The sequence below is a fragment of the Lampris incognitus genome, chromosome 8 (genome assembly GCF_029633865.1).
Source record: "Lampris incognitus isolate fLamInc1 chromosome 8, fLamInc1.hap2, whole genome shotgun sequence".
Lineage (NCBI taxonomy): Eukaryota > Metazoa > Chordata > Actinopteri > Lampriformes > Lampridae > Lampris > Lampris incognitus.
In genome coordinates this window covers 20,065,589-20,090,053 of record NC_079218.1, presented here as the reverse complement: position 1 = coordinate 20,090,053, position 24,465 = coordinate 20,065,589, and the positions used below count along the sequence as shown (strand labels likewise).

At 42.7% G+C, this 24,465-nt stretch overlaps 1 protein-coding gene across 1 annotated transcript in view; it reads right to left on the bottom strand.

Annotated features, from left to right (window-relative positions):
* Positions 1 to 24,128, bottom strand: part of LOC130116523 (pecanex-like protein 3) — a 42,188-nt gene extending 18,060 nt beyond the window's left edge. Inside the window, exons 1-28 of the mRNA XM_056284442.1 lie at positions 23,976 to 24,128; positions 23,213 to 23,421; positions 22,985 to 23,090; positions 20,191 to 20,230; positions 19,837 to 19,943; positions 17,886 to 19,611; positions 13,550 to 13,679; positions 12,963 to 13,132; positions 12,650 to 12,707; positions 12,397 to 12,538; positions 12,107 to 12,264; positions 8,763 to 8,916; positions 8,640 to 8,672; positions 8,227 to 8,398; positions 7,731 to 7,841; positions 7,299 to 7,390; positions 7,079 to 7,188; positions 6,816 to 6,921; positions 5,864 to 5,956; positions 5,137 to 5,287; positions 3,861 to 4,005; positions 3,164 to 3,341; positions 2,915 to 3,023; positions 2,482 to 2,611; positions 2,326 to 2,384; positions 2,013 to 2,228; positions 970 to 1,223; positions 287 to 517 (exon numbers count right to left, since the gene is read on the bottom strand). Coding sequence (XP_056140417.1) covers positions 287 to 517; positions 970 to 1,223; positions 2,013 to 2,228; positions 2,326 to 2,384; positions 2,482 to 2,611; positions 2,915 to 3,023; positions 3,164 to 3,341; positions 3,861 to 4,005; positions 5,137 to 5,287; positions 5,864 to 5,956; positions 6,816 to 6,921; positions 7,079 to 7,188; positions 7,299 to 7,390; positions 7,731 to 7,841; positions 8,227 to 8,398; positions 8,640 to 8,672; positions 8,763 to 8,916; positions 12,107 to 12,264; positions 12,397 to 12,538; positions 12,650 to 12,707; positions 12,963 to 13,132; positions 13,550 to 13,679; positions 17,886 to 19,611; positions 19,837 to 19,943; positions 20,191 to 20,230; positions 22,985 to 23,090; positions 23,213 to 23,421; positions 23,976 to 24,128 — 5,343 coding nt within the window. The remainder of the gene's footprint in view (positions 1 to 286; positions 518 to 969; positions 1,224 to 2,012; positions 2,229 to 2,325; positions 2,385 to 2,481; positions 2,612 to 2,914; positions 3,024 to 3,163; positions 3,342 to 3,860; positions 4,006 to 5,136; positions 5,288 to 5,863; positions 5,957 to 6,815; positions 6,922 to 7,078; positions 7,189 to 7,298; positions 7,391 to 7,730; positions 7,842 to 8,226; positions 8,399 to 8,639; positions 8,673 to 8,762; positions 8,917 to 12,106; positions 12,265 to 12,396; positions 12,539 to 12,649; positions 12,708 to 12,962; positions 13,133 to 13,549; positions 13,680 to 17,885; positions 19,612 to 19,836; positions 19,944 to 20,190; positions 20,231 to 22,984; positions 23,091 to 23,212; positions 23,422 to 23,975) is intronic.
* Between the last annotated feature and the right edge of the window lie 337 nt (positions 24,129 to 24,465).

Here is a 24,465-nt window from a genome sequence, read left to right as displayed (position 1 = left end):
TCTCACTTTTGTCTTTTTCTCTATAAAGTTTAAAATTAAGAATTGAATAAACTGGCTTCTTGCATTTTATCACAATTATCATATATGAGCATGTCTTAAATTATTTGTTTCTGGTAATGATTCGATTCCAGTGAAAGATGCTTCACCTTTACATTTTTGGTAATTTTGAAAAATGGAGAACTTTAGACCATTTTTTCTTTCTTTTTAGGATGTACGCAGGTAAGAAAGTTATATCAAAACAACCCATGCAGGATTCTAATGCAAGGTGCTATATGGTGAGGCTAACCGTTTGACGCCTGCTGTTGCAATACTGGATCCAATCCAGGTAGACCATGCAGAAGGAAGTGGGGGTAATGCCAGAGGCCCTGTGGTCGTAATCCTCATCTATGTTGAGGTTGAAGGTAGGGTCACTGTCCACATAACTAGGCCCAAGGCAAGGCCGGAGAGCCTCCTGAATAGTTTCATTAGCAAGCCATTCTTCCAGCTTTGGAGACCGACTCACATAGTATATGATACTCTATTCAAGGGAAGACACAGACAATCAAAATTATTCAACCAAACACCATTGCTGTAATGCTAAATGCTAGGCTATGCTACATTTTTTCTTTTGCCAGTTTCATCATCCAGTCACATCTGGACACATTGGGTGACAGGTCTGGATGATTTTGCTTGCTTTACTGTGAGATTTCCAAAACCGGATATGGAAGTGGTCAGACTCCTGTGACTAGAATTGTATGTAGTCTGGATGCAATCCAGCCACAATGCACATGCCAGCAATGTAAACAATTTGGAGAGGGAAAGCAGCAAAAAGTAATGCAGACCACAGATTATACACACAGAAACTCTTGTGAGCAATTGTTGTCTTGAATGGAATCTTTAGATTTAGAGAGGGAAAAAAAATCTCATTGACAACTGTAATCAGAGCCAAAAGGAACAACCTCTTTATTGATGTCACTTGAATTGTCTCACCTTGACATAATAGGTGATGAGGATCTTGCGAAGGTCAAATACTTGCAACATGGAGGCAGCGTTGTTGTCACTGATGCTATAGCCCTCGAGAACATACTTAGTGGCAGCCACTTCCCATGCCAGCCAGCGTTGGCCGAAGGCAGCGTTGAAAGACAGCATGTGGGGCAAGTGTCCAGGTTCACAGCAGCAGCAGCCCTCATCCTCTTCCACTCCCTCTGTAATGGCCTCCACCTCCCTCTGCTGACAGTAGGTACCTGGAAAGAAAGAGAATGTTGGCTTATACACCTGATCCTCATCCAACAAGGAGATAAAAGACATTATCAGTACAGGATTTCACAGTGTGACCTAAGGGGCATTTCACCTGCCTTCGAGCTTTCTTTTTAATGGCCCTTTTTGTAACTATGTGTCCAAAAAATAGACTTACTTTGGTGAATTAAAATCTATATTTGGTTGAACCGAATTCCTTGTATGGAATTCTAAAAAAAAAAACTTCTCACAAAGGATATAAAAAGCAACATGACCTGATAACTTTTATCTTACAAATAGCTTTCGTGTGTATGGCTTCTTGGGCTAAACCAAATGACTGTTGTCAAAAATAACTATATCATCAAAAACCATAATAAACAAGATTACAATGCAATACTTTGAGCCTGCTCCAGAAAGACCTGCCCAAGGAATAGAGCCTAGTAGAATTGTCAGATTTTAAAATTACTTCTTAAAGTTTATTTTTATGGCCTTGTTTTCACATGATGACTCATCTTGGTTTTTTTTACTATCATAGTAGTTTTCGCTTGTATTCTCATCTCTTATCTTTTTGGTAACTTTTTGTCCAATTTTCGTTATAGTTTTAATTTATTCTTGTGTACTATAGACATTTTCAATATCATTACTAATTTCATAAAATGAGCTATGCCAATTTGGTGAATACAGTAACTGCTGAATTACAAATTGAGATTTGAAGAGAATTTTCATAGAAATTACTTGATGGTGAAAAAATAGTTGGCTATAAAAACCAGTGAGCCCAATCCTCCTTTACTGCTGACCTCTGAACTCCAGTCCCCTCAGCTGGAAGGTTACCAGGCCGTTGCCGATCTCAATGATGTGCACCAGAGCGTTGAGGTAGTCTGAGGCGAGGATGAAGCAGTCACCTGTGCTGTAGTTGCCCCAGCGCCCCAGCAGCAGGTCCCCGCACAGGCTGTGCTGCAGGGAGCGTGTTAGATGCTCATAGAAAATTGAGTTCAGATTGTTGTCATCAGCACCTTTGTAAAGAGGAGAGACCATGACATGGCTTGAGAGCTGAAATGCCAATGGTTTAGACAAGGATTACTATTATATAGTTAGACTGTTGTAGTTTACCTGGGTTGCGGTCTAACTGGGTGACGAGTCTTGTGTTTGAGTGATCTACCCGCTTGGTGCTGCGAAAGGAGAGAAATAATTCAGTTCTTGTCAAAACCGTTTCTAACAGAAATTAAGACAATCAAATGGAGGAAGAAAAAAAAATCAGAAACTTACTTGTAGTCTCGCTCCCAGAATTTAACAGGCCTGGTGTATGAAGTGACAAACACAGCACTGCCCAAGACAGGGTTGAGAGGGGTGGAGAAAAGGGCAGAGAACACAGCCTGGATGAAAAGTACAGCAGAGTCTGAGGAAACAGGGAAGTTAAGGACTTCTCAAGCAACACTGTCATTTATCAAAGCTCTTCAATGCTTAATAGTTTTGACTTCCTGGTGGCTTTATCTGAAAATGCACGAAGCACAGACTTGCAGCTGCATGGCTTTCAACCACAGCTCATACTAAGGTGTTGTAAAACAACCAAACAAACCACAAACATACCTTAACTCACATCATTTTCATGTTTACATTCTCAATTTTTCCTTCTATAAAACAAAAATAACATTATAAAAGCAGTCAATGGTGTTCTTCTGTTGACATGGCTAAAGGATACGGGGCACAGCAAACGGTTGGGCGAAGGCGTGAAATGCAGAGCCCCAGGTGATCTGCCACGGAGCAATGTAAGTTAAGACAAAGCGCAGCTTGTACAGCAGGTCCCACATCTGGAAAGTCACACATCAGCAAAAATGTAAAGCGTTTTACAGCAGCGTCACTACACTGCTCACAAAGAAAACTGCTTACCAGGACTGGGGTGAAATATTTCATTACATTTGGACAACGAACATTTCTGTGCGTTTCTAACCTTGCTGAAGAGAATGGACATGAAGTAGTAGTCGACTAGGAAGGTTTCAGAGAAGTGTGGGTAGTCAAAGTGGAAGAAGAGTGTGGTGAAGCACAGTGTGACGTATTGCTGTGATGGGGCACAGAAAGATGATCGCAGTAGTTTCATCCCTGCCACAGAGATGAAGAGAGCACGGCTGCTGGAGGGAGGAGGAGAGAGAAGACAGTGCTACGTGTTCACATACAGGATTGAAACAGAAGAGGGAGGAATTGGCTTGGAACCGCCAAATACAGAAGAGGCAGCTATACTGAAGTGCTGCAGTTTTGTCAATATATGAACACTAACTATTCACTGTAAATGGAGAAAGTATCATCACTAGCCTGATTAATTTTTACAGCATATTCACATTCTAAAATGAAACAGGGTGGACTACCTAAGAACATTTACCACCAACAACTTCATTTCAGGTACTATGCTTTTACTGTTGTGGTCTATGAGTGGAGAGATCAAAAACACAAACATGAATAACAGGGTATATTTATTACATAACCCATTAGGGTGGTAAACCTATATAGAACATAATTAAGGATGATTAAACCTGACTTTAAAAAAGTAGCAGTCTAGGGTTCTGAAAAAAAAAGTGCTGTCTAATAGATTCTTGGGGAGTAGATACATAAACGCATGGAAGTCAGAAAGTTTGTAGGCAGGAGATGCTTACTAGATGTCCAACTCTTTATGGTTCTGGCCTACAGCTCGCGCCTCAGTCGTCAGGGAGTTGAGAACTACAGCTGGGTAGATGAAATATTTTTCCACACATTGGAGCCACGCATACAGCTTCTCAAACCACATCAACTGAGCAGCATCTGCGGAAGCCACCAAAAAAAACAACAAAAAAACAAAACAAATCGGACATGAAGGGAGATTGTGCATGTTATAAATGCTGGCCTCTTCTTTCAGTTTTACCACTTAACTTTCAAAAATAAATCTCAATAGCAGAGAAGTTACCCAGTAAATACTGATGGAGATGCACTGTTACCCCGTGGTGAGCCTGGCTTGCTGTTTGATTTGTTTTAAATGGTGTGCATAGGTGTTTGGCTGCCTTTGTTTTTCTCCTTTTAACTTGGTAAATTGACTGAGAACACACCACACATTATGTAATTATTTACATTTATTAATTAAAGTCTTGGGACAGCAGTTTTAAGGACAACATGAAACAGCTTTCAGAGCATTACCTTGCTTCTGTAATATGATTTATTTCCAAATAAAAAAACAGGATATTTAGGCAGGACCCTGGGTGGGACAAAAGGTAGGGAGGGATGCAATTTGATCCTTCATGATTTGACTGGATCGTGGAAAAATTGTCACCCCTTAACAAATATTGTTACAGTATAAGTACAGTGACACAGAACTGGATGCTGACGTTAACCTACATTCCATCCTGGAGGAAGTACTCGTCTCCAACAACTCCATCGCCAACACTGTTATGTTCACCTGTCTACTAAGATTTGGTGATGAAATCACAAAAACTTGGCTGTTTTAGAGTAAATTAGGATAATTAGATTTTGATATAAAATGAATAAATAAATAAACAAACAAACAAATAAATACATAAAAGTGATTTTCATTTCTTTGGCATAAGTTGTTGAATAGGTGCATAATTTGACTGGGAACATGAGCTAACAAGGTAAAAAAGTTCAAGTTTTCTTTAAGGAGAGTTACACAAATATACAAACACCTATGGTAAACACTGTAAGCTACACTGGAGTAGTTTTTGGTTAAGTGGCTTTCTTAAGAAACTTTGACTGTAGGACTGGAAGTTTAGTTAATTAAGTTAAGTGCTCTCTGTCACCTCACTATTTTTTCCTCAGCTAGGATATACTCACAACCTTACAGGACTAAGTACTACTTCCCCTAACTTAAACTGTTGCCTTTTTTATGGTGTGTGCACGTGTGTAACACTGGGCTTCCAGACAGACGAGCCACCGAGCACTCACCTCGGACCTCAAACTGGCTGTACTCTCTTGATCGCAGCACTGGATGGGCCAGGCAGAACCAAGGCAATTGCTTGCGGAGCTGAGGCAGGAGATAGTGTGTGAGGAAACCCACCACCCCTGCCAGGATGTATAGGACAAAACTAAGAGCGGGCTGTGGATGACAGAAAAAGGACAGAAATGAGCATCGATGATCCAGAGGGCTTTGGTCATTAAAGTAATGTGTGTTCCAGGGCTCTAAACTGCAACCAAAATGGTCACATAAACGATTGTTTTTATAAGAAATGTAAGTTCTTAATTTACTTGTTTGCATAGTGTGAATGGGGTGATAAATCATCTGTATATAAAGGTAAATTGATTTCAATGCATTTTCTTGACATTTCTTTCTGCCACAGAAACTCAAAAGGCAAATGGTTAATACCTTTTCTTGTTTTACCTGAGTGACGTGCCTTTGTTACTTTGAAAATGTATTTAAAAAAAATATCTTGGCTAACAAGCAAACAATGCAACTTTGTGATTACAAGAAATCAGTCAATACAGATTTAAAAAGAAAAAGGAAAAGACAGGCTGTAGGAAGCAGGTATATAAAAGAAGAGGAGGGGAGGAAACTAGCGGACTTGAGGAGAAAGAGGAGACGGACACTGAAAAAGGAAAAAACAATGCGATCGGTGGAAAGGTTAACATTGAGTATAGTGTTTACAGTAGGATCCCAGTTCCTGGGCCAACTAACGTGTAGAGCAATGAAGACTGTGCTGGCACTGATGGCGAAGGTAATTACAGCCATGAGGGGGCACATTACAAGGTCTGAATGAAGAATCTCTTTCTGGAAAGCAGGCAGAGAGAGGGCACGTGAGGAGATGTTCAAAATGCATCACACGACTGTATTGCTTAAAAGGATAGTTCACCCCCAAAATTAAAATTCTGTCATTATCTACTCTCTCACATGGCAGCAGAAACCCGGATTAGTATTCCGTTTTCATATAGCGGTGAAGGAGATGGTCAACAAAATATCAGACCAGCTTTTTTCCAAGCAGTTGCAATGAATGGTGACCACTTTGTCAGAGTTCCAAAAATGGCCAAAAAAACCTCCAGATGGCTTGTGTAGTAGCACAATTCAAGTCTTCTGAAGCCATACAATCCATTTCTCTGTGAAAAAGACCAAAATTTAAACCATTATTTGCTAAAAATCTTGCCTTCTTTTCAGATTGTTCACACTTCTGTGAACCCAAACCTCATGAAAGCACAATGTTTCAAATAAGGTATGGGCGCACAGAAGCATGAATGGTTTCAAAGAGAAAGAAGGAAGGGAAGAGTTACGGGAAAATAATGGTTTGAATTCCAGTCTTTCCACTCACAGAGCTGTTGCACAGTTTCAGATGATTTGGATTGTGCTGCAGGAGCTGTTTGGAGTATTTTTATTGTCTTTTTATGCCTTTTTTGAAATTCTAACAAACTGGCCACTATTCACTGCAATTGTTTGGAAGAAAGCTGCAGACATTTTGTTGGCCAACTGTCAGTGTTGTGTTGACATAGAACTCTAATCTTGGTTTCTACTGGAATGACAGTGAGTAAAAAATGATAGAAATTTCATTTTGGGAGTGAACTATTCTTTTAATCCTGGAAACTACAAAAACATAAGACAACTTTCACAGTATGTGCAGGCCGATGAGAGTGATGTTTACCACAGAGCTGCGCAGCTTCTCAGGGAGAGGGTCCTTAATCTCCACTGTCGCTTCCTCTGGTGTTCGGTTCTCCAGCTCTGGGAATAATTTAGACCTGACCAGAGACCTGGGGTTGACGGAGGAAAAATACACACAAGGTAGCTTAAGAAGCTGAAACTGATAGCTCAACTTTCAATCAATAAATGGCAGCTGTAACTGTCTAGTATTGTGTAGTTAATGGTAAAAAGGTGTTTAGTCAACTATGTGAAGTACAGCACACTCACCATAGGATGGTGGGGTCGCTGCTTTGGCGGCTGAGGTGGTAGGACAAGGCCAAGAGTAGACCACAGAACACAGAGAACAGTACTGGCACATGGGCATCCCCCCAAGGTGCCTACAAATCAATACAAGGACATAACATGCTCAACTCAGACTGCTTGGAAAAGTTAACAGAAACATCCCCATGACACCTCTGCTCATGTGCTGACTCGATCTGCCACTTACATTGATAGCACCCAGACAAAATCCATATAGCAGTATAGCCACCAACACACTGCGCACTAGGCTGAATAGAGATGAAAGGGGGCTGGTGGTGGCTGTAAAAGAAGATATGCAATTTAACAACCAGGAAGCTCTTGACAGAGCCGAGTTCAGGCATCATACCTAGAGGGATATTACAAAATGGACAATTCATCTGGAATTGTTACTTATTTGTGTTCAGCAGTATCAAACAACTTGAAACAATCTGAAATGCAACAGATCACTGATTGAATATGCATAGATATTTTACTTAAATGATGAAATGCTGCCTTCCAAATTGATATTAATTCTGACCAAGTGTTTAAATTTTTATCTGGATTCTCTTTGATACATAAAACAGTTTTCTTATCTCCTACCAAACTGTTTTCATTACATTCTGTGCAGCCAAGTTCTTACCAGTTCCCCCAAAAATGTGCATGTCGATTTGCTCTAACAGACACATGACGAAGGTATTGACCTGAGGTAGGAGCCCAAATAGGAAAATGATCGGGAAACACAAGGCAAACACTGTTGAAGGGGGGAAAAAACAACAGATGTTAAAGAGCGTGTGTGATGTTTTTTTCTTACAGTATGTATGCATCTGTTGTTTTTCTTCTAAAAATGGCTTTTGATGAAGTCCCTGCTGCCAGTTTCCACATCAATCATATGGCCTTGAGAAGCTTACAACTTAATAGACTTAAAATACTTCGATATATGGATTACATTGTATTGTACATCATCCTAAAAGATTCCCCACTTTGATAGACATGAAGAACACCAGAGATCTAATTGCATAATTGTGTTTGACAAATAAGACTATAAAATTCTGTTCCATCAAGATTCATCAAGTTCAATATCTTAAATCAGTACCAATATCAACTTGCACACAACACAACACACAAACACAACCAACCTATGAGCATATCCCTAGCACAGAGGAGGAAGTGGGCGGAGAAGAAGGTGACACCATAGAGGGAGAAAGGTTGCAGGCTAACAGAGCGCCCAGACAGATCAAAGACCCAGATCATCACACAGCACAGGCAGAAGTAGACTGGCCGACTGTAGACAATGATCCAGTTATGTCCCTGTTGCAAATAGAGATGCAAAGGGATGTAATTAAGAAAATTAATGGAGCAAAAAAACAACAAAACAACTTACTAAATTCTATTACATCTATTATAACATTACTGTATTGATATTGGTGTTAAATTTGCAGCATTGAAGGGTTAAAGACTAGTTTGTATCTTTGCACAGCAATTAATAATGAAGTTTTAAATGTTGCATTTTTGTTTTTATTTAAAATACGCAAGTTCAAACAACACTTACATGCATTGGAGAAGCTGCATCTGGCTGTACACTCTATGAAAGAGGATGGGTGGGATAGGGTAAAAGATGCATTAAAGATATATAATGTTTTGATGGTGTTCTTCAAAGTGAAAAGTAAAGTACCTTGAGTAAGGAGTATTGGCAGCTAGCGATGACTAGGCAAAACTGGAAGACCCAGATGTCCCTGAAAAAGCCCCGTAGCAATAGCAGGAACCCCAGGAAGGCCACCAGGCTGGCCAGCACCACAGCAAACACATTCTCTCCAACACGCCGGTTCCTGACAATAGAGTGCAAAAAAGGATAAATCCAAATCCTGCCGCTAAAGGGGCGTCACAGGTGGCTAGACAGTTAAGAATTTATCATTTTGCTCCACAATCCGACTGCTTTGGATATTATATATCAAAATACAGATAAAGACAAGTCAATATATGTCCCTAACCTATAATAATAATAATAAATCAAACTTATAAAGCGCTTTTCTAACACTCAAAGTCACTTTACAATAAATGGCGGTGAAACAAGACAACAGATAAACATAACAGACATACAGGGGTTGATGGGGGGGGGGTACGAGAGGGAGAAGTGGCAGCCACACATGACGCCAGCAGTACTCTCTGACTTAAACAGATACAAAGGGGCAAAAAAAAAAAAAACAGCACTGTAGACCTATAAAGAACATTTGTGTTTGAGATGGAGAAATACCCTAGCTCAACTGGCTCAATAATGGAATCATTTGTAGAACAATAACCTGAAAAGAAACTATAAGCTCACTTGCTGAGGTCTAGTAGAAAAAAAAAATCAACATGGCTTGAAACCGTGGAATGAATCAAATGGCTGCTCTTTGAGAAATGCGGACACATTATTGCTGTCATTGTTTGGAGGAGTCAACATAAGAATCTAAATAATGTGTCCAAAAAAGAAAAGCTTGTCTACGCCATTATGAACAAACCTAAAGCAATGGCAGTTTAACAGTTATGTCTGATCTGACAAAAACCTTGTTACTTATACCAGCACTTAAGCGGTTGCGTGCTATAATAAGACTGTTTTTGGGGTAGGTTTGGACAAGCCTTTCGATTTTGATTCATTTCTACAAGAGATTGAATTGCCTTAGTGGTTTATGAGATCAAACTGAGTTCTTAGGACTGAGAGCCAGCTGTTCACAGATCTCCTTATGCTTTCAGTCCCTCTTATTTTTTCACTATATCCATCATTTGTCACAAACTGAAGTGATCGATAATAATTTCAAAATAAATTAAATTTTTGGAAAAGGTGTAGGCAGATAGAGCACAATCTACAAATACCATGGAAGAAATCCACTCCAAATAAAACTTCGAAAGTGAACGTTGGACACCAATTTATTTTTCTTTAGCCATATTTGGCTGGTTGCTGCACATGACAAAATACAGCAACCAGCCTCACACTTTATACATGGTCCTGTTTCTACAGTGTTGTGATTGGAAAACTGCCCACAACCCACCTGAGTGTAAACCGTGTGGGTAATTTGTAATGACAGCACTATATCAACTGACCCTTTACTGCACACCTAGGTTGTCATCAGACGTTTAAAAAAAAAAAAAAAAAGACAAACCTTCTGTGTTAAGCTGTTTTACGCCTAGTCCACACGTATATGGGTATTTTTTAAAACGTAACTTTTTTCTATACATTTTGGCCTTCCGTCCACACGCAAACTGCGTTTTACATCAGTGAAAATGGACCTTTTGGAAAACTTCTCCCAGGGTGAAGATTTTCAGAAACTCCATTTTCAGTATTGACATGTAGACAGGGAAAACGGAGATTTTGGCGTGTTCTTGGCTTTTTTTTACAGGCTTCTGATTGGCCAACATGAGGGTTATATGAGGGTTAGGGTTATATCGCTGCCTGTTGGTTTGACATGCTCTTGACAGCACATTCATTGTGTTAAGTAGCGTGTGTTTTGTGTTTTCATTTGGATGGAGATTTTTCTTTTTTTCAAGTGCTTTGTGTGAATGGGATTTTTTTTTAAGAACGCATAAGAAGGAAAAACCCCATTTTCAAAAATATCCGTGTACGTGTGTGGACTAGGCCTTAGTTGCAAATAACACTCAAGTGGTCACTGCAAGTAAAGTTGCTTTGTTTAAGAGTTACTAAACCCTAGACCATTTTAGTAAGTTTGCTGACATCTGCAAGATAAAAATCATCTAAAGGTTAATAACATGCCAGGCTGGTCTTGGTACTCTGGTGTAAGCATAGCAGGATAAACAGCTGCAGCTTAATAACATTAATAATGGGTCTGTTTGATTTAGGTGTGCCAAAGAACCGGCACTGACAAAATTATTGACAATTGTTAGTGCTGGGTCTGTCTGTTTGTTAATGCTGATAGGTATACTGGCATACCTAAATCAAACACACCTAGAGTTAATGTTATTAACCCTAGCTGTGTTTATTCTGCTATGCTTACATCACAAAGTTAGCAAGACTAGCTTGGAATGTTCTTAACCTGTATGTCAGAGAACTCACTAAAATGGTGCAGGGTTTATTCAATGCTTGTGGGTTTTTTTTTTGATAAATTGAAGAAGAGAGATCCCTTCTTCAATTGCTGTGAAGTTCAAGTTTTATCAATATGGAAGCACCGATTCTTGTTTTGTGGCATGGTGGCGCAGTGGCTGGCGCGGCCGCCTCACAGCGGCAGCACAGTGGCACAGTGGTTAGCATGGTTGCCTCACAGCAAGAAGGTCTTGGGTTTGAGCCCTGGGGTAGTCCAACCTTGGTGGGTCATCCCGGGTCATCCTCTGTGTGGAGTTTGCATGTTCTCCTGTGTCTGCGTGGGTTTCCTCCGGGTGCTCCAGTTTCCTCCCACAGTTCAAAGGCATGTAGGTCAGGTGAATCAGCCATACTAAATTGCCCCTAGGTATGAATGTGTGTATGTATGTCAGTCCTGTGTGATCGCCTGGCGGCCTGTCCAGGGTGTCTCCCTGCCTGCCGCCCAATGACTGCTCGGATAGGCTCCCGTATCCCTGCGACACTGAGAGCAGGATAAGCGGTTCGGAAATGGATGGATGACTTTTGTTTTTGTGTGTGGTCTTGCATGTGCGTGAACTTGTACAATAATGTATAAAATGTCGAAGTTCCGCCACCCGGGGCTTCTAAAAAACACAAATCTGATTCTCTGACTGTAATTATGATAAACAGTTCATATATACTTATGTCAATTATTACGTTTCCGATATGATTTGAAGACAACACGTGTATAATGTGCAGTGATCCGATGAAGGTGCATGCTGAAACATGTCAGCCAGCCTAATGTGGCAAAAAAAAAAATTCAACTGAAGCCATGTCTTGGAATTTTATTTGGAGTGGTGCCACTTCCTTAGTGTTCGTGAATTGTGCAAAAACTCTTAAGAAGTTTTTCAGTTAACCAGAATATCTGCTAATAAACATTGTTTCCATTAGATATGTGATTCATTAATAGATAGAATGGTTTTCCTTACCTATCCAACAATGCTAGCAGGGCAAGTCGATCATACCGTACCCTCACCCACTTCCCTGGCAACACCCAAAAGCGATAATACTGTTTGGGCTTGGCCTTTTCCTCAATCATCAGTGTGTTTTCCTGGGACTCCTGTAGAGACTCATGATCTAGATCAAACTAGACAGGTAAGAGGGTAGTGATGCATTCAGAGGAACTTTTTTTTTTATAACTAATAATCATTGTAATGGCTTAGCTGTAGGACTTACAACATAGAAAGAGACAATAAATAAAACAACAAGGATTGCTAACCTCTGGCATCTCCAAAGGCACCCTGCGCACCTGCATGCCCTGTAAGACCACAGGTCTAGGCTGAAGCATGGACAAGACTGGTGCCCCTTCCTGGACCTCAGTGGACGTGAAGCTTGATGATTGAGACTGTCTCTCCCTCTCCCTGAAGTAGTCAAATGTTCAAATTAGTAATGTTTTTTCATGATTAGTTACTGATACTCATTAGGAGGTGCAGTCCAAAAGGTCATCTGGTAATAAAAGCTTGAAAACTTACTGCACTGGATCCTCATAGCCGCCTCCAGCAGGTCCAAATGTATAGGATCTCTTCACTCCTGTGATTCAATAACACAAAACCAACTGTGAATAGAGTGCATTAAATGGAGAATGAATCGAGGTCACCGCCATTTGCAATACAAATAGGAATACATTGTGTTGTTGCCCCAGTAAAATCCTTTAATAATAAAGGGGGAGGGGGGTCCATTTTCCTTTGTCAACCTAAGTATATCAAAATAAAGCCCAACTGAGGAATTTTGGCCTTCTCTGTTTAGAATGTCCAAAGCCTTGATGGGTTACTGCTGTGCACTCACCACTCTCATCATAGAAGTAGTGCACCGCCCCCTCAGATGTGTCATCAAAGGTGGAGGCCTCGTGGATGCCACCACGGGGCAGCAGCAGTGAGGAGGCAAACTGTAAGGCTGAAGGCAAGGTACGGGTCCGTGAGTGGGAGGAGGTTCGAGCTCGCTGGAGGTCCTGGAGACTAAATATCAGCAAAAATGTGTGTGAAATCTATTGCACATTGTACTTGGTATATGGGTTAAGGGATGGAAAACTCTATAAATCATAACCAAATGTGAGAACAGCATCACATTTGACACTTTGGGCAGTTTTTCTTGTTAATTTTGCCATCCACATGTTCAGTGTTATAGATAAATTCCATAGGGTCAACTACTGAAGCAACATGTACCGGTAATAGAGTTTTTTTTTCTTTGACAAGAGACAAAGCACATTATAATTAGAATGAAATAATTTCCTTGCAGACAGTATCAGTGATGCTATTTAACAGAGAACCCTTGGTCATGACAAACTGATCAGTGAAGACAGATTCATTTAGCTAGCTCCAGCTTAGCTTGAGGCATCAGAATAACTCCAGCTCAGCTGTGTTTAGCAGACTAACCTAGGTGGGGATCCCATGGTAGATGGAGGTGGTGTAGGGTTGCTCCCTGCATTGTGTCGCCTGCGGATGGCCTGGGTCCTCTTAACACTGCTGACAGAGTCCCGCTTGCCCCCATCCTCAGGTGCCATAGCTGGAAGGTGATCAGTTACAGCAATACACAGGCTCACATTACAGTGTCAGTGTAAATGTTACAAGTCTTTATTTGTATTTCAGAAAGCATGATAATGAAGTAATGCTAGTTTGCCCTGTAACAACTGAATTTAGTGTTGGTGAGCAGAGAAAAAAGTAGCTAGCTTTTGCAAAATAGTAGCCTGCATGATCCCTTTAGGATTTTATTTTGGGTCCTGTAAAATGTATGCTAATATTTATACAGAAAGAAGAACGTTTATTTCCCCAAGTAAGTACAGTGGGTTCTACTACGAGTGCGAAACAGTCACCACAATAGTTGCAGGTGGGAAGCAAAAAATAAAATAAATCAATAAATGAATGAACAAATAATAAATCCGTGGCACTTAAGGCCAGTAACTTGTACAGTTACACAGTGCCTTGTAAACTATATTCAAGTATTCAAGAAGCTGCTTTTTAAAATAGATCACAAATTTGTTTTCTGGCATACCTTTGTAGTAGTCTTAGATTTATTCCATTTTTGATTAATTAATTCCATTCTAGATTAAATTGATTCCATACCACAAAATGGAAGACATGCACTTTTCTAGGAATTAATGCAGTCTTAAATTTAGCCTTCAAAGTGAAGAGAAATGTTGTTTGTTGCTGTTTATTTTATGTCTTCTACTGGTTATTTGCCGTTTTTGAAGTCTTGCTGTCATTATACCATGTGTATCAATAAATATGTTCCATGAATCTCTTTAGTTGCTAATATCTCTGCACCGATGTCACCAAGACATTCAGTGTACTTGACCATTTAAAGGGCGATACCATCTGTGTTCTTTTCCTGGTTGTTCAAATGGAAACGCCCACTCAGCCATTGGCAAAGAGCAGAGACACGGGTTAGCGCTGATGCCCAACCCTCCTCTCACAAACCCCCACCCGCCACACACGCACGCATGTGCACACGCACGCGCACACATACACACACACACACACACACACACACACACACACACACCACACACACAGTTCGCTGACATTGTCAGCATGGAGAGTGCTGAAAGTGTAAAAAAAAAGAAAGAATAGAGAAACCTACTTCAGGTCACATGGGACTAAGTTTTTAGAAGGGCTTGGGAAAATATTATTTTGATCCTAAAACGTACTTTGACCAAAATTTGAATTTTTGAATTTGAATACATAGGGAATGCTACTGGGAAGCGAGGGAATGACATAAAAACCTCAAAAGCACAAAAATGGACCCCCCTTTAAATGAATCCAACTCATTCATTTGATACACTATCCAAACCACTTATCCTGCTATCAGGGTCGCATGGATGTTGGAGCCTATCCCAGCAGTCATTGGGTGGCAGGCGGGGAGACACCCTGGACAGGCCACCAGGCCATCACAGGCCACGCCCCCCCCCCCCCCCCACACACACACACACACACACATTCACACTTAGGGACAATTGACCTTTCGCAAAGTCCCGCCCCCCTTAGTTACTGTTGCTATGCCGGTCAAGCGTTTCAGAACTATCCAGGAAGTAGCCGGAAAACACCAAAACATGAAGGAAGAAATCAGCGCATTGTGTGGGTAAAAGTAACAGTAATAATACGTCAGCTGTATTAGCTATCCATAAGCTAGTAGCAAGCTTAGCTTGGAGCAGACAGGTATTTTTGTTGATTTTGGATGGATTAAGCTGGCCATGAGGTCTGCTATACTGCGAAATCTATTGCCGACATTGCGCTTCTTGTGTTCTGGGTTTCAGGAAGAGAAAGAAAATTACACCCCCTCAAAACTTTACAGATATCTAGTATCCGATTTGCAGATCCCATAGGCACACCATTTCAGCATTTTGTTGTGTGTTTGAAAGCTTGACGGACCATTGCTAAGGTAGGATTGGACAAGCACCGTTCTGGGGCGGTACTTTGCAAAAGGTCAATTTAGTACAGCTGATTCACCTGACCTACATGTCTTTGGACTGGGGGAGGACACCGGAGCACCTGGTTTCCCAGAAATTATCAGTTCCAACAAACTTGACAAATCAAGTAGTCTGGGAGGACAACATGTACTTAAAACACACACACACACACACACACATATACCTCGCTATCATTTATGTGTCTATTTCAAACAGTTAAAGTCACAATAAGTTACCTCCCCCCTTTAAATGAATCTAACATTCATTTGATACACTATCCAAACCGCTTATCCTGCCCTCAGGGTCGCTGGACCCTATCCCAGCAGTCACTGGGTGGCAGGCAGTGACACACCCTGGACAGGCCGCCACACCATCACAGGGCCCACACACACACACACACACACACACACACACACACACACACACACACACACACACACACAGGGACACTTTAGTACAGCCGATTCACCTGACCGACATGTCTTTGGAAAGTGGGAGGATACCGGAGCACCCGGTTTCTCAGAAATTATCAATTCCAAGAAACGTGACAAATCAAGTTTTCTGGAAGGACAATGTGTACTTAACATACATACATATATACATATATATACACACACACACACACACACACACATATATATATACACACACACACACACACACACACACACACACACACACACACACACACACATACACTCACTGGCCACTTTATTAGGTACACCTTGCTAGACCCCCTTTTGCCTTCAGAACTGCCTTAATCCTTCGTGGCATAGATTCAACAAGGTACTGGAAACATTCCTCAGAGTGTTTGGTCCATATTGACATGATCGCATCACGCAGTTGCTGCAGATTTGTTGGCTGCACATCCATGATGCGAATCTCCCGGTCCACAACATCCCAAAGGTGCTCTATTAGATTGAGATCTGGTGACTGTGGAGGCCATTTGAGTACAGTGAACTCATTGTCATGTTCAAGAAACCAGTCTGAGATGATTCGAGCTTTATGACATGGCGTGTTATCCTGCTGGAAGTGGCCATCAGAAGATGGGAACACTGTGGTCATAAAGGGATGGACATGGTCAGCAACAATACTCAGGTAGGCTGTGGCGTTGACACGATGCTCAATTGGTAGTAAGGGGCACACCATTACACCACCACCACCAGCCTGAACCGTTGATACAAGGCAGGATGGATCCATGCTTTCATGTTGTTGACGCCAAATTCTGACCCTACTATCCGAACGTCGCAGCAGAAATCGAGACTCATCAGACCAGGCAACGTTTTTCCAATCTTCTATTGTCCAATTTTGGTGAGCCTGTGCGAATTGTAGCCTCAGTTTCCTGTTCTTAGCTGACAGGAGTGGCACCCGGTGTGGTCTTCTGCTGCTGTAGCCCATCTGCCTCAAGGTTCGACGTGTTGTGCGTTCAGAGATGCTCTTCTGCATACCTCGGTTGTAATGAGTGGTTATTTGAGTTACTGTTGCCTTTCAATCAGCTCGAACCAGTCTGGCCATTCTCCTCTGACCTCTGGCATCAACAAGGCATTTTCGCCCACTGCCGCTCACTGGATATTTTCTCTTTTTCGGACCATTCTCTGTAAACCCTAGAGATGGTTGTGCGTGAAAATCCCAGTAGATCAGCAGTTTCTGAAATACTCAGACCAGCCCGTCTGGCACCAACAACCATGCCACGTTCAAAGTCACTTAAATCACCTTTCTTCCCCATTCTGATGCTCGGTTTGAACTGCAGCAGATCGTCTTGACCATGTCTACATGCCTAAATGCATTGAGTTGCTGCCATGTGATTGGCTGATTAGAAATTTGCGTTAACGAGCAGTTGGACAGGTGTGCCTAATAAAGTGGCCGGTGAGTGTATATATATATGCATGTGTGTGTGTGTATATATGTAAGGCTGAAGGCAAGGTACAGCTTCAAGTCTTTAGGGCGGATGTGTGTGTGTGTGTGTGTGTATATATACATATGCATATAAATAAACATATGTGTGTGTGTGTGTGTGTATATATATATGTATACATACATATATATATACATACATACGTACATACATATATATACATACATATATACACACACACACACACACACACACACACACACACACACACACACACACACACACACACACACACACATATATATATATGCACACACACACACACACATATACACACACACACACACACACACACATATATATATATATATATATATATATATATATATATATATATATATCGCTATCATTTGTGTGTCTATTTCAAACAGTTTAAGTCATAATACGTTACCTCCCCCAACAGCTCCCTCTTCGACCAGCTCTCCAGCCCTCCAGCCCATCTGGTTGCCAGTCCAGGAGCCCCCCAAAGAGTCCAGGTGATGGTGGTGAGTTCCAGGGAAACTGTCGGTGTGGATGGTGCGGGCCTCCAGATCAGACTTGGAGATGGTCAGGGTGCGTGGAGCTGGGGTGGAGGATGAGGGCATGGTAAGCAGAGTGGAGGGTGTAGTGTTACTCTGGCCTCCACCTGCCCCATCCATACTCAGCACTCTTGCATGAGTCTTAGCACTAGCTGTGCTAGCAGAGCGCTGGGCAGCACGGGAATGTGAGGGCCCAACAGTCTCAGGCAAATCCCCTTCCCTTGGAGTGGGCAGCTGAGTGGCAGACGGATGTGGGGACGTGATGCCAGTGTTAGCAAGGTCTGGGGAGTAACAGGAGGTAGAGGAGCTTGAATCATCATCATCATCATCATCATCGTCATCGTCGTCTGAACTGTAACGCCGCTGGGAGCCTAAACTGGAGCCTGCACTCATGTCGCTGCAGTCATCTTCATCACTGGAGTCCTCAAACAGGCTTTCACTGTAAGCCTTGGTGCCTAGCCGATTACGCACAGGGATGTAGTCTCTGTGTTGCCTGTGATTGTGGTGACGCCTGTATGAGCCACAGTCAAAACTGCTGCTTCCTGGCCCAGCTCGCTTGCGTGGGGCTTTCCTGCGGCCGGGCCTATGCCTCACATTGCTGCTACCGGCCCGCAGCAGCTTCAAGTCTTTAGGGCGGACCACCTGCTGGGCCTGCAAAGTAGGTTGGTCGGAAAGCAGGAAGGGAGTGGAAGAAATGGGTAGAGCAGGCTCAGAACACACTAGACTCAGGGCCAGCCCTGAAGGAACCGAGTTGGCCTGCCGTGGCGGGGGCAGAGGAGGAACTGGGACAATTCTTTCTAAATCACAAACTTCTGAGTGACTACTACTTGAGGGGGAAGAGTTCTGGAGGGGAGGGGGCTGTGCAATTTCAGAGGGTACAGAGGCTAAATCCTCTCCCTCTACGAGTGTTCTGTCTAGTCCCTGGCCAACAGAGAGATCTTTGGAAGGGGAGCGCAGTAGCACACTGTCCGACAAGTTGTCAGTATCACTGCCGTCTAGCCCACCTGAGTCCTCTGTGGGCTGTGGGATACTGGAGCCCACCACTGGTGCTGAGGGAGACACCCGTGTGTCCGTGGGCCGTGGTAGGCTAAGTGAAGGGCTCTCCAGCTGGGTGGAGTCCGTTTTCTCACTGCGGTAGCTGCTAACAGTACTGAGGGTCTCACGATCCGTGGTGGCTCCACCTGCACTGAAACAGCTGTCTGTGGATCCAGCTGCCAGAGCTACCCCACTGCGACTGCCTGGGTGCTCAGTCCCTGGGGCAAATGCCACAGGGTCAAGGCCCAAACCCAGTAGATTCTCACTCAGTTCCTCACTTAAGCTGCTCTTTATAAGGGGACTGAGGGGAGTGTCTCCAAGGCTCTCTGATTCAGCAGAAGGACCCAGAGGAGAGTAGGCTCCCACAATGTTGTCCTCAGGACTCTGCAGAGACAGTTGCTCTGGCTCTTCCTCTTGCAACTGGTCTTTATCTCCTCCATCTTCTTGGCTGGAGGGTGAAGGGGGAATGGAAAGGCAATTCCCAGGCTCCCCGAATCCAACTGATACCCCAGGCACTGCCATTAGACCTGGAAATTCACCTCCTAAAGCAGCAGCAATGCAGGACTGGACCACACTGGCAGTCCCTGTACAGTGTGAGGGAAAAAAAAAATCAGAATACAGGACACACATTCCACAACAAAAGAAAATGCGCTTTGTAGCATACTAGTTTGACACAATGATCAAGAGTGTGCATGGCTTTCTACACTCCGCGTTCCTGAATGTGATTATATCAGATAGGACCAAACTACATGTGGAGTGTATCTTGCTGGCTCTTAGTGGCTGAGCAACAGTAGGCTTACTGATGGTGTCCTGGGAACTCTGGCGTAGGATCTCACGCTGGGCTGATGTCACAATTACATTATTGCTGCCTTGCTCCCGCATCAACTCTTTGATATCTGAGTTGAGACATGAGAACATAAAGTCAATGAAAACATGTTACACCCAGAATAAAAAAATAGTTATTAAAACTCAAGCGTTACATTATGACACTTGCAATTTTTCTTAGTGTGACAATTTAATACTGTAAGGGCGGTGTGCTGAAAAAAAAAAAAAAAAAAGGTTTATGGCTGGTACAACACTAGTAAAACTAAAACCCAATCCAACCTAGTATTTAGTGGGAATACATAAAAGAAATATGCATACCCTTGGTGGCCCCTGTGTCCTCCAGCTGGGGCAAAAACTCCTGAGGATGGAAAAAAGACCATCACAGTTGGTTAAGCCATCAAAATGGTTTGCCCATCCTATAATAATAAGCCCCTTTCCTTCAGGTCAAGGACAATGTTAGGACCTAATGAAAATGAGAATTTGCCCTACGCTTTTATGTTTTCCCCTAATAACAATTTCTTGTGACTCTGCCCTGTGGGCAATCACAACAAACCAACCAATTTTACTTTTGATGTATTTTTGGAAGAAGGAAGATGCAAATGAGGCATGCTATAACATGTACTGTTGCTGAAGAGTCAGTAGGCATCCCATACAAAACACTCATATCATCTAATACACTGTAATCAAAAATGATATTAGATGTATACCATTTCAAAAAATAAACTGGTGCAATGAAAAGCCAAATGAGTGCACACGTGAAAACTCTTGACCAACAAGAACTATAAGTGATATTTTTCCTTTCTCTGTGTTTGGTATACTGGAATAGCAATGTGCCAAAAGCACATGAACAAGAACATACAAGGTACTAATGGGATGTATTGATGCATTCTCAATAATCCAGATAAGGAAATCCCAGAAAGTAAAATCAGTTCATCTGGACACGTTTATTAGAAGAAACATTTCATCACTAATTTAAGTGATTTCATCAGTCTCAGCTGACTGCAGATATCCCCAATCTTATAAACAGCACAGCTGCATAAGGACAGAAACCAACGATCAGTTTCATATGCAAATTGCCATGACCATTAATTAGAGTTGCAATGGCCATGTGTACCCTTCACAGAGGACTGGGGAACAGTTGCAATCACAGCATTGGAAGATGGCAACAGATGTACTCTTAGCCCCTCCCCCTCAGTTCAGGGTTGACCGTTCCCTCTTTACATAGATGGCCTCTTTGACTCCCCATTCAAACCACCGTTCCTCCCTATCAAGGATGTACACATCCTCATCCTTGAAAGAGAAGCCACTGGTCTGTAGATGGGTGTAGACTGCAGAGCCCTGGCCTGACGAGTTAGCGCTTCTGTGTTGTGCCATCCTCTTGGCCAGCGTCTGTTTGGTTTCCATCTATCCATCCATCCATTGTCTTAACCACTTATCCTCCTCTCAGGGTCGCAGGGATGCTGGAGCCTATTCCAGCAGTCATTTGGCGGCAGGCGGGGAGACACCCTGGACAGGCCGCCAGGCTGTCACAGGGCCCCTGCACGCACGCACGCGCACACACACACACACACACACACACACACACACACACACACACACACACACACACACACACACACACACACATTCCTAGGGACAATTTAGTACCGCCAATTCACCTGACCTACATGTCTTTGGACTGTGGGAGGAAACTGGAGCCCCCGGAGGAAACCCACGCAGACACGGGGAGAACATGCAAACTCCACACAGAGGATGACCCAGGATGACCCACCAAGGTTGGACTACCCTGGGGCTCGAACCCAGGACCTTCTTGCTGTGAGGCGACCGCGCTAACCACTGCACCACCGTGCTGCCCTGTTTGGTTTCCCTGATGTACAATTCATGGTAATCCTCCTGGCACTTAACAGCATACACTACATCGCTCTGTTTGTGCCAGAGGACCCAATCACCAATTGCATGATAATAATAATTTTATGATGGGGGACATTTGATTGTTGATGTTTACCATAAACCAACATATACTGATTAGTACTTAAGGTTTGATTCTCATCATCCACTCGAGCACAAACTAGGAGTCATCAGAATGCTGTACCACTGAGCTGACAACGTCCCCACCGACACAGCGGCCGGGGAACGGGAGAAATCCCACACTAAACAGGCCCCGAGTAAGTGTGGTTATCCTAACTGGGTGTTTGTCAAAGCCAGGAAGACTGCCAAACAGTGCACCAGCAGATCAAAGAGCGGAGAAGGACAACTACTGTCTAAGCATAAACCACTGGTTATCCATATGTGGCAGGAATGTCGAATAGTTGAGATGCATATTTTACACACACCCTGTCTCAGTTGCTTTCAAACTCCAAGACATGCTGTGCCAGAAATTTGTCCACCCCAAGGATTGGGCCCCCCAGCACAAACAGAGCAATATAGTGTACACTGTTAAGTGCCAGGAGGACTGCCATGAATTGTATATTGGGGAAACCAAACAGACACTGGCCAAGAGGATGGCACAACACAGAAGAGCTACCTCGTCAGGCCAGGACTCCGCAGTCTTACACCTGTCTACAGGCCAGTGGCCACTATCAAGGATGAGGATGTGCACATCCTTGATAGGAAGGAACGTTGGTTTGAACGGGGAGTCAAAAAGGCCATCTATGTGAACTGGCAATGACCATGTCTGAATCGGGGGTGGGGGGGGATTAAGACTACATCTGTTGCCATTTTACAATGCTGTGATTACAACTATTCCCCAATCATCTGTAAATAATACACATGGCCATTGTAACTGTAATTAATGGTCATGGCAATTTGCATATGAAACCTATCGTTGGTTTCGGTCGTTATGCAACTGTGCTATTTATAAGGTTGGGGATACCTGCAGTCAGCTCAGACTGACAAAGTCATTTAGATGAGTGATGAAACGTTTCCCCCAATAAACTTTGTGTCCAGATGAACTGATTCTACTTTCTGGGATACTCATGGGATATCAGTCTCTGCTTTGGGGGAAAAAGTAGTCTATTTACATTTGAGTAGTTATATCACATCGAATATGCTTTGCGAATTCATCCAGTACCAAAATGACTGCATGCAAGTGTGAAGTACGGGGAATCCTTACCGACACCTGATTCAGCCCAAACAGAGAGTGCTGGGAACTGCAACGCACAGGTGGTGTTGAGTTGACCTTCCGGAACACAGTCATCTCCACGCCACCATGACTGTCCCTGTGAAGAAGTTGCACATTGGCATAACATGCAAAACATCAAGACCCTAGCATTAGAGTCCATTATAATGCCAAATCAATATTACCCAAACTATGTCAGAAAAAAATCTTTTTCCTCGTTACCTGTGCCGATTCCCATCATGGGCACCAGATCCTTCATCTCCCTCTTCCATCCTTAGGGCATCAGCTGTGATTGAGGCCTGCCTCTTCTCTACGATCTCCCCAAGGTCAAACATAGCATGAAGCCGGTAGTTCACTACCTTTATGGCTGTGAAGAAGATTGCCACCACAGCACAGTAGACCCCTGCTACCACTAAGCTAGGAGGAAGGGCCTGAGAGTGAGCATAAAGACAATGACAGAAAATTAAGGAAAGTAATAAGGTAATGGTCCTGTTCAAGGGAAAAGGGACAAGCCATTATTTAAAGACAGTTAGCAAGCAGACACACCAAGAAAAAAATCAACAACGTGTTTTATAAAAGGTTTATGTAGTTACTGTTAAGGAGCAGCCCACTGTTTACCAAAGACAAAGGTTTATGTCACTATCTGAAAAAAAATCCGATAACAGTGAATAGAATCAAATGAACTGCATTTTAATATACACACAAAAGGCATAATCAAAATATTCAGCTAAACTATGTCAACACACCTTAAGCTGAGCAATTCTTTGGCTTTAAATATATATCTGCAGTTTGATCCTGTTTAGTCTACTGTTAAAGTATGTTTGTAATTTGTCCGCAAACACAAATAAAAAAAATCCCTTTGCACTCATTGTGCTCAGTGAATAAAAAAATTCCTAAAAAGTTTAAAAAGATATCCTCTGACATAAATGCCTTGATTTCAGCAGAACAAAAACTGGTGATGAAGATGCTGTGGCACTGCACTCACCATGTACAGCAGAAAGGGGAAGGCCAAGAGAAATATCCAAAGGTAGAGGTGAAAGCAGTTGGAGAATGTGCTTTGATGGGGATCCACATACCAGCCTCCGGTGAGTGAGGCCCACACACCTTGCCGTAATATCTGAAGTGCTTGGGAACCCATCTCCACCTTCAGGTTAAGTCACCCAAAGCTGCAAACCTTCCTCTTGGGCTGTAGCTGGAAAATATGTGCAGCAGTTGTAGCCACAGCGTCTTCTGTCTACAATGGTAGGTCCATTTCATTGAGCATGATTGTTCTGCGTTTTGGACTTGTATTCCTTAGCTGAGTTTAGGGTTCCTTGCATATTCCTGTGCCAGAATGTGCTCCCTCACTGCACCACTGTCACCAAAATCTACCCTAATCCTTGCTGGGTAATCAGAAGGGTGACTTTTTGGCACATTGGTAACCCAATGAATATGTGAAATAACATTCATCTGCAAGAAAGATCAAAACCTTTTTG